Source organism: Medicago truncatula, chromosome 2, assembly GCF_003473485.1.
Source record: "Medicago truncatula cultivar Jemalong A17 chromosome 2, MtrunA17r5.0-ANR, whole genome shotgun sequence".
NCBI classification, from domain to species: domain Eukaryota; kingdom Viridiplantae; phylum Streptophyta; class Magnoliopsida; order Fabales; family Fabaceae; genus Medicago; species Medicago truncatula.
This window is the reverse complement of record NC_053043.1, coordinates 9,465,125-9,484,941: the sequence shown is the minus strand read 5'-3', so window position 1 is coordinate 9,484,941 and position 19,817 is coordinate 9,465,125. Positions and strand designations below refer to the sequence as shown.

Sequence of the window (19,817 nt, the reverse complement as noted above, 5' to 3'; positions counted from 1 at the left end):
TTAGATGCATATACTTGGAGTATTTAGTATTAAAATGGGTATGTCAGAATTATGGTTGTAATTCAGGTAAGATCAATAGCGTTATATGTTGCATTTTTATCCAATAAATGTACAATCAATTGGCTCTTTTGCAAAAACACGGAAGGTCAAATATTTAGTTGACCGATCACACTTAATTATAGATGAGATACATTATTTATTTAATTATCTAAAAAGCGAAATTTCGCTTATAATAATGACCATAATGTTTTTTTTTTTAATTGGCTACCCGTGCTAAGAAGCATTTTCTTTTTGGCAAACTACCATGATAGTGAGCTCCTTCTTTTTTCTCCATATATCTCCATAAGAAAAATGCTAATAACACACATTCTAACACACACTTTTCAACATATTCTATTTGATTGGTTAAAATTCACATGAACCCCATCAAATTTGTATGGGACCCACATGATTTGGTAGGATCTATATAAATTTTAACTAATCAAATAAAGTATACTATAAAGTTTTTGTTAGAATATGTGTTACTATGGTTTTTCATCTCCACAAATGTGTAGTGAGCTCTTTTTTTTGGCGGTTCTTATAGTAAGTCGCAGGGAAACTATAATAGCAGTGGATAGGAGTAGAAGAAAATTTATCAAAAGAAATGTATCGGTCAAATAAAGTGATTAGGCAGGAATACCAACCATAGTAAATGTCAATCACCAAACAAAGTTAAATATTAATACTTACTATTAAGTCATTGTAAAATTTCAATATGCGCCCACTAATACTTGAAATGAAGTTTACATCATAAACATGGAGTATTACATACTGTTACGTCAATGTAAGATGTCAATATTCAGTTGCTGACATTATGTTTGTTGAGCATTATTAAAAAATGATTTTGATATATAATAATTTATAAATTAATTTGTTTATATATTTTAAAAAAACTAAAATTGTAATTCTGTGTTTGTTCATTATAGTAAAAAGCATTTATAAGTCCGTGTATGCTTAACTCAGTTGGTATAGATATTATATTTTTTATGCAATGGTTGAGGTTCGAATTCGGATACCCCACTTATTCACTTTAAAAAAATGAATTTTTAACCACGAAACCACTTGACAAAACAAACAATTTTATAGTGAATTTACTCTTAAAAATTTTCACATTTTAAGGCATTTTTTAGATTATTTTTCAAATTCTCTTTTCTTGAAAACCTATAATAAACAAATAAAACTTTTAAAAATGATTCGTTTATTTAGAAAAAAATGTGATTTTTTTTACATAAAAAACCGGTAACAAACGAGCTCTCAATTTTAAACGAAGTTTTCATCCCAAATTTTGTTGAAGCTCTTATTGGTGTGGTTGATTTTTTTTTGTGGTGGTCGGAGTTTGAACTCCGGAATTTGCATATATTATACATTGTCCTTCTTTTTTGTTGAAGAAACTAAAATGAGATATATTATAAACAAGGTTAATTTATCCTGCACAAGACATGCAAAAGATAAATCAACCAACAATATTTACAACAATAAGGTGTTGTACTTAAGAAAGCACCAACAAAAAGGAAAAAAGTTACACCTGAACTCCCATACAAGGAAGTGGATGTTTCCACCCGTCATGATAACTATAGCGAAAAGATGCATGTGTTGATTTCAGCCATAAGAAAGAATTTAGTTTAACTTTTTGAGCTAGAATAGAAGAATCGCACGCCGTGTTTTGCATTGTCCTCAACAACTGAATTAAGCGCACGAGGACATTAGTGTGGTTGGTTTAAGGTGATAAACACTAATTTTAAAATGATTAAGTATATAAAATTGAAGTGATGTGGAAACAAAATGAGTATATAAATAAGCTTATATATTCAATCACTGAAATGATATAATCAATCACTAAAATGATTGCGTTTTGATCGTTTCACATAATTTGCTTGCCAAATAAATTATTTTAATTCGATACACAATCACCAAAACACATTAAAATTAAATAGTACCGAGTCTCTCTTTCATGTATACAAATCTAGTAAATAAATAATAAATAATACAAATACAGTTGCATATTCATTAATTAGTGTAATACTTTAATTCTACTGTCATGTTAGGACGTAGCAATCTGAGTTGTCCATAAAAAACAATAGTCTGACATAGATCGAGAATATTGGTTTCGTTCATATTTTGCCGCAAGTTTTGTTTTTCTGCACAGTTTGGTTGTTTTTGCACCAAGTAACAACCATTGAATTAAACTGAAAATAAATGAAAAAGCAAATTGATTATGAATTGAGCCACAACTTGAAAATAATTAAATGAAATCAATGAAAAACGCAATGTAAAATAATTGAATGTAAAAGACCAACTCCATGCTGATGTAGAGGATATTTTTATTTTATTTTATACAGTTAAATTAATTATCATATCAACAATGTCAGGAACAGTGCAACTTTGCACTTCACATTAATAATTGTATATACACTATACGCAATCCTTTTTTTTTTTTTTTTATAATTAATAATCATGCATATGATTTTTTATAGCAAAAGTGACGTTATTAAAATATTACAAAACATATACATATACATTTATTGTTATATAAGGGTATGGTAGTAGTTGCTAAAGTTTTTTTTTCTTTTGCGAAAGGTTCAGAGCATACAAATTAGACGTAGTATGGGATGATTAATGCGTCCAAAAAAGCAACTTTATTTTATGTATCTATATTTAAATAGTTTCAAAGTTTAATTAGATGAACTATAACGCGTATTTGACCCAAAAAAAAAAGGTACCACCTAGTGATGTAATTAGAAGAATGGCTACAATGTATTGGTTAGGAAATTGAGAATTTGAGACATGCAAGTAACAGAGATCACAAAGAAAGGGATTTATAAGATATCATTAAGAAAGATTGATTATCTTGAATCCATTACAAAGTTACTCTTTGTGCTTTTGTTAATGAGCTTAATGATGGATAAGCATTTAGATTATTTGTGGAAGCACTTTAGTTAGTAGTACTATTATATTATGGTACGCTGGCTACTTGTGGCAAAGAAAAAAAATGAACCTACGAATAGGATTCTTGTTGGTGGTTTAGACCACTATATTTGTGGACTGCCCCAATCAGCTAGATTTTGCAGCTAATGGTTCCATTAATATATAAAATTTTGATTGTGAATTATTTGAATACAGCTGTGGAATTGAGATATTTTAATTTGTATAAAATAACTAGAATTGATCCGAAGGAAAAAAGAAAATAGATAAGCCTCCTAACCAATACATTGTTGTAATCAATTCTTAACTATGGTTCAATTAATACAACCGTTGTTGAATACTATGACCAATAAATTAAAAAATATCTCATTTAAAAACAGAAAAAATGATAAGAGACTTTTTAGTTTTAGAAAGAGATGCTCACCCTTTCTCTACAAAATTATCCCCCCGATCCTTAGGGTGTGTTTGGATTGAGGGTTCAGGAGGGAAACTAACGGAAGGGTTTGATTTTCATTTTTAAATTACGGACACTATAAAATGTTTTTTTTTAAAGTTAGCATATTAGCATGATAAACAAACATATAATACTTCAATCACGCATAATTTAGTTTTGAAAAACATGTTATATAGTTGGTAATTTAAAAAAGAAAATCAAACCCTCTCCTCCCTTCCCCTCCTAAACTTTCAATCCAAACACACCATTAGAGTTTAGGTGGTGGCCGACCTCCATCCTCCTTGGCGGTGTTCTCCTTCCACCTCTTTAGGGACAAACTCTCTCTTTATTTTTAGGGGTATAGTTCTTTCCCTCTAAAAGTTTCTCTCCTTATTTGTCTTGCTTTCATTTTAATGAAGGATCTTATTACACATATTTTAAAGAATATTTTGAGAATACTCGTTAACAAAAAGCTTCCACCTTTAACCAAATTTTTTTCCCATGCTACCATATATTTTCTCCATCAAATATGTAAAAACATGAGGAGAATAAATCTAACTATGTTAGGGAGAGTTGCAACTTGGTCACCAACTTTTCCATCGTTCCTTTGTCGTCTACAAACAGGAAAATGTACAATTCATTATGATAGCGACAAAATCAGAAATTATGTAATTTTAAGGACGGGTGGAATAGTTTCGAAAGTATGACAAAACTAATCTCAAACACTTGAATAGACTAGAAATGGTCCTCTAGAAAAATACTTATGGAAATTGGAACAAAAGTGTGAACACGATAACATTGAATTTCAAAAATGATGGATAAGATAAATGAGCCACTTGGAATGGAAAATGAAGCGAAGTTGACCAAACATTATTATTACATGTTTATCACATCACATTTAATAACTAATGACCCTACATTGTTATTTGAAACCTCTTGTTAACAATCCACGTGGGAGTAGCATATCCATAACATATAGAGTTAAACTTTTAAGGTTCACAAGCAAAAACATTCGAAAAGTTGGAGTATAAGGAAAAAATGAATGTGAGGGGAAAGGTAAAAAGCATCCTATTGTTTTTATTTTCCTTCATCATTCAACTGTTACTTTCACTATTCTTTAATCAATGTAGAGCATCTTACGCAGGGGACACTTTTTCAAAGATTTCAAGTATATTTCCCTTTTGATTTCACATGTGCACACGAAAATGGAGGGGTCAATTTTGTGTAGGGGTCATTTAAAACATAAATGTTGCATGGAGATATAACTTTTCCTACCCAGTGCTACCTGTATAATCACATGCAAATTGTAATTAATTTTGTTGAGCATGTCTTGAAACCGTATTTAAAAAAAGTTCAAAAACGTTTTTAGTCACCAAGAAAATTACTAGGATAAGTCATAGACTAGACTGCAATTTTTAAAATGTTTCGAAACAAACTATCAACTACACCGTTTTAAGATAAAACAGTTATTCAAAATTGTGCGTGATGTCAAGCGCATGCAAAACGCTTACATGTGATGACATGTACCGAAACAAAAAATTATAAAAAATATTACACCACGTATCCCAAGCCCAAGTTTAGTCAGATGTGATGACGTCATTATTGCACATGTTGTGAGCATGTTGAGTGTTTCATCACTTGTTTACTAAACCATGTACCTCAAGGACACACTTTTGAAAGTCCTACCTCCTCTATATAAACAGGGTCAGTCCTAGGCATAGGTTGGGGTGCGACAGCCTAGGACACATGTTGGTAGGGGGTCAAAAAAAAATTATATGTGTGGGGTGTATATAAAAAGACTTGGTTTATTGGAGGTATATTTAGTAACAATGATGGCTGAACTGAAATATGCAAATGTTTTAGCCTATTTGATGTGATTTGCTATATATAGTCACATATTGAGCATATCTTTCAATATAAACCCTCCCAATAAAATATTTTTTTGGGCATTTTCTTCAAAATAATGTGCCAAGAAATTTATTATCCAAGAAATTGAGAGAATCTTCATAACAAAACAAATGATATTTTAGTTGAAAAAGGGACCTCCTTCATAAATCAATCTTAATCTTTACTTTAGAGGATCCAAAAAAATAAATAATATTAATATAGTAATGTCAACTTTCTCGGATTGGTTGAAAGGATTGCATAATAGGATCATCATGTGAGACACGTTCTTTGGTTGAAAGGATCATGTGAGACACATTCATGATCATGAAACACGAAGTGAGACACATTAGGATCATGCGATCCACCCAACTTTTTTTGTTTTGTTTTTCTTTTTTATCCATAGTAGATAGGATAAGATGCATTTAACACATGATGTTTTGGGATGTCTACATATCAGATATCAACCGTCAAAATTAATACAAGTCTCATTAATTTCAGTGAGGCAATCTCTTACTATAAGTGTGATAAAATTATCCACTTGAATATAAAAAATGACTTGGAAATTTTCTTTTAAGATTGTAAATAATCAAATGTGTCTTATGACTTGAATCTTTGTGTATTTAGATTTTACTAGAGTGATTTGTAGTCTTGGACTCTGTCTATAAAATCTAACACACAACTTTATTTTAGGTGTATTTCCAAAACGTTGTACATTAAAGGTCCTGCATATGAATGTCAGTTTGGTGAACACTCTATACATTTTGCCTAAAATTTCATAGGAAGCGCCCCCTACTTCCAAATTCACAAAGGTGTTTATTAAGAATACTCTAGTAGCTAGATATTCCATTCATATAACGTATACATATCATTAAAAGTTTATGTTCTCTCATCCTCTTAAAAATTCATAATTATGAGAAGGAAAATTTATAATTAATTATTTCCTTCTTTAAAAAATCTAAAATTTTGTGGTGGATATTTTTATGATGTCATAAACATTCTAGAGAAATTAGAGAACACAGATTTAAACAATTTTATACGTTTAGGTTAAAAAGTGAAAATGAATCAAGATTTTTTTCTGAATGTTATAAAACTTTACATTTTTTTTTATTATATATTTTTATAGATGTCTTCACAAACAATCAACTCAAAATTTGATTTCTAAATCGAAATTTATGTTGTTTTGTTTTGTTGGACTTTTTAATTAAGGTAACACATTTTATAGGTAAATTGTCGCTGACCCAAAGTTATTAAAAATGGTATGGCACTTAATTCTAACAAAAAAAATGAAAAAAAAAAAATGCAAGTTAAGACTAGATACATAAACCATTGCTTGTATTTTGTTAAGGATTATCTTGATAAATTAATACAATAATAAATCCATCAATCCACCAATTCTTATTTAACCTCCCCTAAAAAAAAATCTTATATATCAATGTGAGCTTGTCGTTCGAACCTCAGACACTTCACTTCTCTACAATTAAATTGTGTGAATTCTAGCCACTAAATCTTTGGTTCACCTTTGGCAAGATGGTCCTCTTTTGGGTTATATCTCTCAAAAGCATGAACAAGTTTATGCTCACCTCCATTCTAAGAAGGTATCTAAGTATTTTTGAATATTAATTAAGGCAAGAGTGTGTGTAATTGGTATGAACGCCGCCTAATTATTATGAAGACAATTAATATTCATGATGTGATTGAACTCATATGGTTAATAAACTTTTGTTAAGGATGAATTATCATAAGAATTGTCGGAAGAGCACGAGTTTAAATTCTGGCTACATTACTTATTGGGAAAATTACAGTAGAGGTATTTTATTTAATCTTCCAAAGAGACGTTCAAGGATTTGGATCAATGAAGCCATCATCACAGGCCATCTAGGCTTTCCAATTAACAGCATACAACATCCAAGGCCTTTTCCAAGCACCATTCCACATCCATATCCAATTGCCACTGATTTCCATCCAAATCCAAATTTCTCTTCATTGCAATATAATTTGTTGGGTGAAGTTGTAGAATTTCGTTTAGGTCCACATTTCATTTACAAGGGAAATCCATAACCCCCAGTTTCCTTCATAAAAATCATTTCCTTGAGGTATTTCTCCAACTAGATGATTATAACTAAGATAAAGAATGCATAGGTCGTATCCATGACTCATTGACTCCCTGAGTATTTTTCTGTTGACGTGAACAAGTTTTGAGAGAGGTTCAAATATGCTGATGAATCCACTATTTCAATTTTCAAGTAACCAATTAGGAACTCTTTCATTAATTTTGTTCTTAGACAAACCCAAATTCGTTAGTCGAGAAAAAATTGTAATGTGAAAAATAGAGACTCCAAATTTTGAAGTTCGGAAAACACCATTCAAATTGTTAGAGGATAGATATAGTACAGTTAGGTTTCTAAGGTTGATAAATGATTTTGGAATATTTCTTTATAGCTTGTTTCTAGATAAATATAGTATCTCTAAGGAATATGATGAGATTGATAGATACAAATATACCAAAGTGAAGGAGGCTTTGAACTGAAAGGGGTCTCAACACAATATAGTACTACAAAAAATATTACGGAAAAATTTAGCTTTGATGGTCTTTGTTTGGTGACTACACCTGAGAAACAAAATTCTGTAAAGGTGATATTTCTATTGTAACCTATGAGTGTGTTTGGATATGTAATTTTTTGAGGTGGTGTAATGCTGTGTTGGATTGGCCTATTCCGGTTAACATCAAACACTGGCACTGGCGTGCGTTTTTAGGCTACTCTGGTTACCACAGGTGGTGTAATTGTTTATTATCCACACCGATCAGAAGACTTTGAAATCCTTCACAGATCAAACTATTCAAACATCAGAACAGCAAGGGTGGTTACATAGATTTTTTGGATTTGATGCCATATCTCGTTCTTTTCTAATGGCTGTCTAAAGCCACCAGTCCTTTGTTACTTCAACAAATTCACCAAGCTATTCAAGAGGACGTCGTATTGAGTGAGTGCTTTGAAGAATCAATGCGCGGCTGGAATATAATGCATCTCCTATTGGCGGTCACTTCGGTATTCAGAGGACTAAGGCTCGCATCTGTAAGCAGTTTTTATGGGCTTGTATGCACAAAGACATTGCACTAATACTTTACCAGCGGGACTGTTGCAGCCCCTGCCTATACCTATGCAAATTTGGGATGATATCGCGATGGACTTCATTACGGAATTACCAATCACCCAAGGTTTCACTGTCGTTTTGGTGGTTATTGATTGTCTTTCTAAGTATGCTCACTTTGCTGCTTAAAAATCAGATTATACAAGCTCTAAGGTGGCTGAAACATTCATGCACACTGTGGTCATTGGTCAAGTTGCAAGGTATTCCAAGAAGTATTGTATCCGACATGGACCGGGTATTTACTAGCCGCTTCTAGCAGCAGCTATTTAAACTCAGCAGAACTACTTTGGCCATGAGTTCCTCATATCATCCGCAGACGGATGGACAATTAGAAGCTTTAAACAAATGCTTGGAAATGTACTTGCGTTGTTTTACCGGTTTAAATCCCAAGTCTTGGTCAAGATTACTCTCGTGGGTCGAATTCTGGTATAATACTTCATATATAAGGCATGTGATGACATCTTCATGGCTTACAATTCTTTTCCTCTTTTTGGACAAAAAGGATTACTATTCAAACGCAACTTCTTTGGAGCTTTACCATTTCTGAATTAAGCATGCTTACGTAGGTCTTGGAATTGGACTTTTTTCATCCATTACTTTGGGCACAGATCATTTCTAATATGACTTGATAAAATCTTTACCAATCAAAAAAGAGGATGGAGAAAATCTCCTAATCTTTTTGGTTTTTAGATTTCTTGGTTCAAAAAGGAGTATATCACTTGTTTGTTTTTAAATTTTTTAATAATAATTTAATCTATTTTTTGTACTATTAATTTATATATGTTTCAAATATAAGTTATAATTCACTCCAAAAAATATATAATTGATTATATCTATCCCACAATGTTGCTTTTACTATTGTTGTAATTGGAAGTTGGGTAAATTGGATAAATCGAAAATTGGACCACATTTATTTGAATCAGATCAAATCAATTTGTAAAAATAATCATCAAAATCAAAGTGAGTTGCATGAGTTTTTAATCTTTAGATCAAATTTTATTTTTGAATTAAAAATCGTACAAATTGCATCGCCTATTTTGAATGTACTCAATTGCAATAGCATGTCTAACACACTAGCTTTGCTTGACTTCAAACACAAACGACGATTTCCAGTGGAGTTTTAAATATGTCACAAACATTCTTCTAATACTTTTCTTTAACTCTGTACGATCAAGGTGCACAACTTTGAAATTTTAATTAACAATTGCACAATTACGTTGTTTATGATGTGTCATGCCACATAAGTCTACAAAAGTTTATATGAGTTTTAAGGAATAATCAAACTTATTGATAAATATGGAAGAATCAAATATCAAAAACAGAATGTATAACTTTTAATTTTGATAAGTCGTGTTACATATATTTTTCTTTCCATGACCATGACATAACAACATCAAATGTGGTTGAAGGCGAAATACTCATCTCTTCCCCTCAATTATCATGGGTGGTGGCTTAGCCCGTTTACTATTTTAGGCATAGGCTAAGGTTTTCTTTTTGTTTTGTTTTGCTCTGTACAGGAGACTTTTGTAATTATTGTTTCGGACACTGTTGTTTCTTCCTTAGTACGTCTTGTGCTAGGAAGGACTCTTTTGAGGTGGTAATATAAATTCATTTTAACTTCTTCAAAAAAAAAAAAAACAACATCAAATGTTTTATTATGAACGATATAGATAAACTCTCACTGATCAGCATAAAACAAAATGAGATAAAAATGAATGAGAAATAGGACTCTCCGTTTGTTACAACTTTTTAAAAAAATCAGAATCTAAAAAAATTTAAAAAGCGTTTCAAATGAGAAGTGTTAAGAGCAGCTTCTCAAAAAATAGATTTTTTTTTAGAGGAGAGAGAGAGAGAGAGAGAGAGAGAGAGAGAGGAAATATGGTTTAAAATATTAAACTAATTTTGTAACAAAAAAATCCATTTTATATAGTTGTATCCAAACAAATTAAAATATTTATTTAAAAAAAGTGATTTTTATTGCGGTAAAAAACGAAAAATAGATTCTGATTTTTCATAAAATCTCTAAAAATATAATCTTCAAATTATTTAATGTCAAAATCACTTTTATTTTAATCCGTAACAAACGGATCCTAAATATAAGTTTAAAACAAACAATTTGATGCAATCGCTAATTGTACCGTAACAATTATTCGTGAGAACCTGATTTTGATTATGATCCATCACTCTTGAAAATCAGATGATTAACATAGAAAAAAATATCCGTTTTAAAATTTGAAAGATGAAATTCGTCTAGAATTTGCTCTAAAATGAAGATATATGAATCTTTAGACCAAAGATTTTTCTCTTGCTTCTTTTTTCTTAACTGTACTTATTATTTATTGGGTTAATAGTGTTTTAGTCCCCTGTAATATAGGTCATTTTCAGTTTTACCCTCTATAAAATATTTTTTTTGGATTTCGTCCTTGTAACTTGAAGATTTTTTGTTTTGGACTTTCATGAATTTTGACTGTACAAAATCGAAGATATGACAGGGAGTAAATCGAAATTTGCTCAAATTAACAGGTGGATAAACCAAAATTTCCTCAAATTACAAGGGGGTAAACCTAAATTTGCTCAAATTACAGGGGGTGAAATTTTCATTGAAGGTCCAAAACCAAAAAATCTTCAAATTACAAGGATGAAATTCAAAAAAAATATTTTACAGGGGGAAAACTGAAAATGACCTATATTACAGGGGGTAAAACATTATTAACCCTTATTTATTTTCAATGATGTATGTGGTTCATATATGAACCAGATACATCATTAAATGAATGAATTTAAAAAATTAATTTTACTTATATTTAAGGACGGATGGAGTATATAATAAGGATATGGGCGGATCCATTTTTTTTTGGGGGGTTCTGTTATAAATATTAATATAAGAATATATTTTATCAATGCATAAGCGAAAAATAATAACATAAGTATTGGTGGAATAAAAAAATGGAGATTATTGAATATACACCCAAAAAATTGAGGAAACATAAAAGAATTATGATTGTCCCTGAAAAACAAGAAATTATAATTGGTCTTTACTTGTCTTGTATTTTTAAACGATTTTATATTTATTTTTTTTATTTTCACTGAAAATATTTTTTTCTTATGTATGTGACCAAATTAGAATTCAATAGTTGTCCCGTGAATATAGTTTAGTTGGTAGGGACATGCATTATTATATACAGGGACTGAGTTCGAATCATGAACACCCCACTTATTCACCTTAAAAAAGGTGAATTCGTCACTAAACTACTCGATCAAAATAAAAATCAATAGTTTATCTTCGATATTATTGTACATTTATTTCTTCTCAAATAAAATATTCAATAATTTTGGTCGTCGCAACTCATAATATTTAGTAGGGATTATGTAAAATTACTCAATAATCAGTTAAAAAAACAATATATAGTATTAGTGGGGGCCAGGTGCCCCCAATGTGATGGATGTGTATGTTGCAGGAAGACAACAGTTGCACTGATATTTTTTTTTAAACAAAAATAAAATAATATTCATTTGTAAAAAAAAAAATTATATTCATTCATTTAAAATGATAAAGTGTATCATTCACATCATTGAAGTTAATAGCATACAATGACAAAATGCTTATAAATAATAGGATAAAATATTAAAAAAAAAAAAAAAGATAAAATAGAAGTGATCGGAATACTCATATCTCCGGACAACGTTGACACCCAAATCATTGATTGAAAAGACAATCTTTCAATAGGAACCAAATGAACATCGCAACAAGACAAAAAATCAAATAATGCTACACAAGACGACGAACAACAGAACACTGCAGAGTGACGAAATCACAACAAAAAAACTAGATCTATGTGAAAATCACTTATTAAATTGAAATAGAGATAAAACAATTAAGATGAGTGATTTTATGTCAAACATTGATCCAAAACTACCCTTTCGTTGAAGTAAATGAAAAAGAAAATTTAGATAGAGAAAACTATGATCGACTTGTTAGAGAGATAGACGAGAAAATTTGATACATTGCACTTGAAGCTAACATTTCATGGACAAACTTAAATTGAAAGAAAAAACTTGTTTTATTTTGTTACAAAGACTTGAAGAAACACATCACATTCATCCCTCAAACATGGAAACAACCTAACTTAGACCATATCCTTCTTCTCAATGGTAGTGGGAATTGGTAATGTTGGTTGGTATGGTAATGCTAATGCAAATGATATGAGAGCTGATATAGTCCTCGAAGGAAATGCATGGGTTTGGTTTCATTGGCTTAATTTACTATTGTTTCTTTGCTTGTGAGACGCGTCTTCACATGCAAATTTAGTGCCAAGTAAAGTACAAGTTTATTGTTGACTGACTCAAATGGAGCACCCACAATTATTTATAATTAAGTAAATTATTACACTCATGTCCACATTCTCAAAGTTGACTCCGACCAACGTGTATATCCTCGTGGGAAGTGGAACCCATCCTCTTGAGGGTGGTAAATATTTTTTTGTGATAATGTAGTAGATAAAGAATCACTCAAAAAATTTGAATCCTCAAACATTGACTATGTAATTGGTAACTCGGTCTTCTTAGATTCAATGCAAATCTCACAAGTAAATCAATCATCATTGCAAACTTTATTTAGCTCCATTAAACCTTGGAATGTAAGTAAAGTACTCCATTGAGATGGAGATTGGCATAGATGAGAATTGAGATTGAGTTGTGATACGTAAATTGACAGAAAAGTAAATATAACTTTGGATTGCTCTTATTTATATAGTTATTTGCTAAAACTAGGTTTAAAAATATTTATAACTATTAATGATGTGGCATAAATAAAAATAAAAATTTGATATTTCGGTGTAAAACTCAAATGATGAGTATTTTATAATTCACAATTCTCCGCTTCTAAACACTAGTGTTTGTGTGGTGTGTGTTTCTCCGCTAAACTCTTTAGAATAATAAAAGTAACAAAATATTGTGCCAACAGACACATAACAATATTGTTAGGCTAGAAACTATGATCAAATTCATAGGGTCATTGTGTCTAACATAATATTGTATTCATATTGCATGAAATTGGTAGCCATACAGTAATATTACTAACTTTTTTATATAGTTTTAAAATTCAACTCTTCAATTTTTGTAAAAAGAAATGTTCAAACAAAAAGATTATTGAAGTTGAAGTCACGCATATGATTCCATAATCTTCCACATGCTTAAAAGTTAAATATGTGACACAATACTGTATTGAACTATTCATATCGCATGAAATGTAGTATAGTATTACATTTGAAAATGAAATTGAATTAGTAAATAAATACGACCGCCGTACCATATGGCAAGAAAAAATTTCAGAAAACGTAGTCAACCCTGTTCGGTATAGCACTGACGACATTACTACGCAAAAATTAAAAACAGGCCAAAACGAAGAATAGAACTTTTAAACATCATATTGTCACAAAAAAAAAAATCATCACAGGTGGCATCAATTTGGTTAAACAGTTCAACAATAATTTTTTTTATGCTTCACTTAGGATTCACCCATCAAATTCAAGTTCGCAACTTTTGAACACACCATCCATTTCAATAATATGATATAATAATAAATAAATAAAATGTGTATGTGAGAACTTAGATTCGGTGTAAGGACTGGACGGACAGGTGTGAAAAGAAAAGAAATGGTCGTTTGGGAAAGATGGAAAAACTTGTCAACCGAGCTAAGTCGGAAACCCAACTTTGTTTTATTTGAAGAACAAATCAAATTGTCTCTTAACACACGTAATGGAAGCTTCCATTCATCGACCGAGTGGACCATGCCATCAGACACAACACAACACAACACAACACAACTAGTAGTAGTTCGATGGTTAAGGTATCACTAATTCCTAATTATGTCATATAAACACAAGAATTAATCGATTGAATTTTCGAACCTCTCAACTAAAAACATATATTAAGTGGCGAATCTATGTAGTAGTTTGATTTGGAACAGTTTTGAGAAAAGAAATCATATGATCCAAAACTTAAATAAAAATAACATGTTGCTTGGTTTGGATTGTTTCTCCAGCAAAATTTGATTTGATCCTTTCTAATTAAGTGTGGTTTCAATTAAATTAATACATTTCATTTTATTTTATTTTGGTCTGTAAAATTCATTTGGGTTACACGTTTAAGTAATGTCAAATAAATTGTTACAGCTTGGTCAAAAAATAATATATATTATTGGTTATTATCATCAACCTCTATAAGGTAAAATATACCCAACATTTTTTTTTTTTTATAATTAAAATATACCCAACATTATTATTTATATTTTATAGAAATAAATAAATAAATGAGTCGGTTTCTGGTATTTCATCATGTTAGGATATACTTTAAAGTTCAAAAAACGTTTATAGAGTTAGTTACATATCACTTATCAATGAAGTTCTCACATTGGCACCATGAGTTGAACTCATGTATAATAATATACTCTCAACTACCGATGTTTTTTTAAATTCACAATTTTCTTAACGTTTGTTACAACCACAAAAAATGTATTTTGTATGAAGAGTCATACAAAAATATCTAACGAAATACACATAAGTTGCGTCATAAAATAAATAAGTATTAGTTATATACTTTAGAAATAGATTTGGTTTTAGAAAATTACTAGGAAAATCAATTTTTTTTAATAGACGAAAAGATAAATAATCATTGAAACATACATAAGTGGAGGGATCAAGATTTAAATCCTGGTCACTACGACTAGCTTAACAATTTCATCATTTTTGTTGGTAGGACAAAACTCATGGACAATAGAAAATCCCATCTCATCCTAATAGTTTCTACAAAAAATATTTTACAATATGTTATCTATACTATATATATATATATAAGAAAATAACTTCTTTCACCTCTTTTGGGTTGGTTTTTTTTTCTTTTAAAAAAAGTCTTCAATTTTCAATACAAATAACAAATGTAACAAATAGATAAGAATAAATTTAAATATTAAAATAAAAGTGTAACAAACACAAATGTCAAATTTTTTCTTTATCTTGCTAAAAAAAAACTCTTTATCATTTAAAAAGTGTAACAAACTAAATGAGTGTATCTATACTTACTTTTTCATTATCTCAATTATACCCTTAAACAACAACTTTTTCTATAATAAAAATTGTTGTTGGTATCATTAAAAAAAATAAGAATTTAGATTATATTTTTTGGTTATATTGTTGGTTTCACTAGAAAAGATAATCATGGTTAGTTTGATTTGTTATAATTTGAAAACAAAACAGAATTACATTTTTACTTTTAATTAAAATTAAAAAAAAACGTTCATAATTTTTAAATGTTAGCGCAATAAAAATAATAGAAAGACGGGCACGTGAAATATGGTATTAATAAATTCAATTTTGTGCATTTTTTTTTTATCTTTTTTGTTGAATTATGACTTTATCTTATATATAAACTCGCTTAATTAGTTGGTAGTGATTATTCTTTCGTGAAATATACGGGTTTTTTATATACTAATTCAAGTAACATTTGAACTTATACAATATCATATTTTTTTTCATTTATACCCTCATTATCTTAATTTGTACAAATCAAAATATTGATTATAATTATTTTTTATGGAATATTAATTATAATTATATGTCTATATCATTTATGTTCTTTAGGGAATATCATTTATATTTATCAGATATTTTAACTATTAAATTTATGTTCCTAAAAAAAACCATTAAATTTATCAAACATTAAAAATTTAACTAATTAAATTATCCCTATTAACTATAATTTAATTTCTCAATTTTCGGCTATATTCATCAAACAAACATAGCCATAACCCATAACCAATCCACATTGATTATCATTAATATTAAACCATATTTCACAATCACAATAATTAGCACATCTAGAGTTTGCGGTGTTTATCTTAACATTAAATCTTTTTTTTTTTTTTTGTTACAATCTTAACATTAAAACTAATTTTGTTTTTTTTTGTTGATTATCTTTAATTATTCTATTGTATAAGACTTTTAGTCATCGTTGGACATCAACCACTCAACCACCCAAACCCACCAACTCTCTATATTAACCCCTTTCTCCTCTCTCTCCAATCTCACAACCTCTTCTTCACTTTCAATCCAACCCAACACAAAAACAAAGTAACATAACATAATCATCAAAAACATCAACATGGTTAAGAACTTAAGGTTTATGTTCCTCATCTCAATCTTAATGTTTGTTACAACAACCTTAGCACAAACAACAACACAAACATGTAAATCACAAAACTTCACAAACAACGCAATTTTCACATCATGTCGTGATCTACCACAACTCACCTCGTATCTCCACTGGACATACGACCAAACAACAGGAAAACTCGACATAGCATTCAGACACAAAGGTATAACAGACACAAACCGATGGGTAGCATGGGCTATTAACCCAAACAATGATCTCGCATCTTCCATGAATGGAGCACAAGCTTTGGTTGCAATTCTACAATCTAGTGGAACTCCTAAAGCTTATACTTCATCAATTGCCAATTCAAGGACACAATTAGCAGAGAGTAATATTAGTTATCCTCATTCAGGGTTGATTGCTACACATGAAAATAACGAGGTTACGATTTATGCAAGTATTACTCTTCCTGTTGGAACTCCTTCTTTGGTTCATCTTTGGCAAGATGGTGCTATGTCTGGTTCTACACCTCAAATGCATGATATGACTAGTGCTAATACTCAATCTAAGGAGAGTTTGGATCTTCGTTCTGGTGCTTCTGAACAAGGATCAGGTGGTGGTTCTCTTAGTAGAAGAAGAAATGTCAGTAATTCTTTCTCTTTTTTAATATTCTGTTTGTTTGTTTTATATATTATATCACCTTCAATCAAAGGGTCTATTTTTTTTTATAAAATTACAACTATAATATTTCAGTGTCATAATCAAAGTTTTAAGGATCTTTAATATTAAGGAGAATTGGACTGTCCGATTTTATTAGTAGTTTTTTAGTTTTAATTTGGTTTTGCAGTTACAAAAATTGACTTTCAATGAATTTATTCTGTTAAATTGGTGAATTGTTGTTAAGGTGAATTAAGTGTGAAGCGATAGAGTTAAATTGATTTTAGTTAAAGATAGATGAAAATTGATGATGAATTGATTCTGTAAAATTGATATTAGACAATCTTCATCATATTTATAACAAATAAAGCAAAAAAAAAATATGGGTGATGACTATCATTGTGATCATATTCTACTGTAGTTTTAGATGTTACACAACAAGAAGGTTTGGATTTTATTTGGTAATTTGGAAATTGATTAAGGATGTTAATTGTTTTTCAGACTCATGGAGTGCTAAATGCAATAAGCTGGGGAATCTTGATGCCCTTGGGAGCTGTGATTGCAAGGTACTTGAAGGTTTTCAAGTCTGCAGACCCTGCTTGGTTTTACCTTCATGTTACCTGCCAATCTGCTGCCTATATAGTTGGTGTTGCTGGATGGGGTACTGGTCTCAAGCTCGGTAGTGACTCCGCTGGTGTTACATATTCAACTCATAGAACACTCGGGATCGTCATCTTCTGCCTTGGAACCCTTCAGGTATGAAATTACATGTTCATGATTTGTTTACATGTAATATTTTAAATTGCATACGCGGTAACTGTTACAGTTGTGTCGCGATAATTGATATTGCAGAAAATCACAGTCAAATATGGTTGACGCAACTTCAACTGTTGTTCATGAGTAGTTTCTTAAACTATAAACTACTAATATCCAAGGTTTTGAATTGTGGCTGTGGATACTATTGCAATCATTGATATTGCAGAGAATCATAGTAAATGTGACTGATGCAACTTCAATTGTTGTTGTGAAAATATAAAAAAGCAATGATGCTGCAGCAAGATTGCGGTGTCGAACTTGTTTTTGAAACCTTGCTGCTATGCCTCTTTTAAATGTTGTTGCTATGTTATGCTACTAATAATTGAAATGAAACTGACAGAAACTTCTGCTACTGTATACAGGTTTTTGCTCTGTTGTTGAGGCCAAAGAAAGATCACAAAATCAGATTCTACTGGAACCTTTACCATTGGGGTGTCGGATACGCAACTATCATCATCAGCATCATCAACATCTTTAAAGGATTTGAAGCATTGGAGGTGTCTGCAGCAGATCGCTACGATAACTGGAAGCATGCATACACCGGCATTATCGCAGCATTGGGTGGTGTTGCTGTACTTTTGGAAGCTTACACATGGATCATTGTGATCAAGAGGAAGAAATCAGAGAACAAGTTGCAAGGAATGAATGGAACAAATGGTAATGGATATGGTTCTAGGGTGTAGGATACTGAGATAGATATAGATACTGGATTTTGGCTTATGAGTTTTATGAGTTTTGGTGTTAGACCCTTTTTGTATATTTTGTTGCATGAGTGTTTGTAGTATACTCTTGGATTCTGATTTTTAGATTATTCTTTCATAGCATAGTGAAATCGTGGAGTATGGTTTTCGCCATGCTATTATTCCAATGGATACTTTATATCATTTACATACATAATTGTATTTTTTTATTAACTTTTTATCTTGATGTTTCTCTCTTGCTTCTACTTTCATATTCCTCTTCTTATGTTCTCTTGTGTCAAACAACGACAGAGACCGGGGTTTTTAAGCGCAATAACATGTTGCATTCGCGATGACTGGTGTTACAAAGTACTCGATGACTGATGTTACAGAGAATCACAGTTAAATATGACTAAATACATAGAGAAAAATATTATCCCATTGACATTATAGATTATCCTATCTAGGGTGCCAAACTTATTCAGATCCACCATGAAAGGAACATGCACTTGGTAAAGTAAAACAACTAACAAATTGTATCAAATTAAATTTCTGTGTGGACTTTTTAGACTGCAATGAAGAAAGCAGTTGTAAATATTATGATATGAAATGTACAGTTTGGATTCGTTGTACATGACACAGTTTGATGGACATTATTGACCAAACCTCTATTAGAACATTTTTAATACATTCCACACTATATCAGGAACATGGCATCTGATCTTTGAATACTTCTGCTCAGCAATAAATTTAAAATTTTCATTTTTCAAAAGGAAGAAATTCAGTCTTCATTTCAGAATGAGATTGGTAAGGGGGCTGGGGAGCTCAACTGGTTTAGGTAAGGATTAAGAAGTTGAAGGTTCAGATCTCGCAGAAAAACCAACGTAACAATTAACATATTAATATTTATCATTCAAAAGAAAAAAGGTAATAATAATAGATTCTTTTTTTTTTTTTAGGGAAATTGATAATAATAGCTTCTTTGCTACATATCTTTTATAAATGAAGAACTTAAATTAGATCCTATCTGTAAAACTTTTAATAAAAAAAGTATGAGTTTTAAAAATTGTAACTATCATTTGAAA

General features: G+C 30.4%; 1 protein-coding gene across 1 annotated transcript; it reads left to right on the top strand.

Moving 5' to 3' along the window:
• The first annotated feature begins 16,481 nt into the window (after positions 1-16,481).
• On the top strand, positions 16,482-18,960 carry LOC11407481 (cytochrome b561 and DOMON domain-containing protein At5g47530). Its single transcript, XM_003594197.4, has 3 exons — positions 16,482-17,221; positions 17,738-17,992; positions 18,415-18,960. The coding sequence occupies exons 1-3, from the start codon at positions 16,589-16,591 to the stop codon at positions 18,733-18,735; spliced, it is 1,209 nt and encodes a 402-aa protein (XP_003594245.1). The 5' UTR covers positions 16,482-16,588; the 3' UTR covers positions 18,736-18,960.
• Positions 18,961-19,817: the final 857 nt, after the last annotated feature.

Coding starts and splice junctions, on each gene's coding strand:
- LOC11407481 (XM_003594197.4), top strand. CDS start 16,589: ATGGTTAAGAACTTAAGGTTTATGTTCCTCATCTCAATCTTAATGTTT. Junction 17,222..17,737: donor CTCTTAGTAGAAGAAGAAAT/GTCAGTAATTCT, acceptor ATTGTTTTTCAG/ACTCATGGAGTGCTAAATGC. Junction 17,993..18,414: donor TCTGCCTTGGAACCCTTCAG/GTATGAAATTAC, acceptor TACTGTATACAG/GTTTTTGCTCTGTTGTTGAG.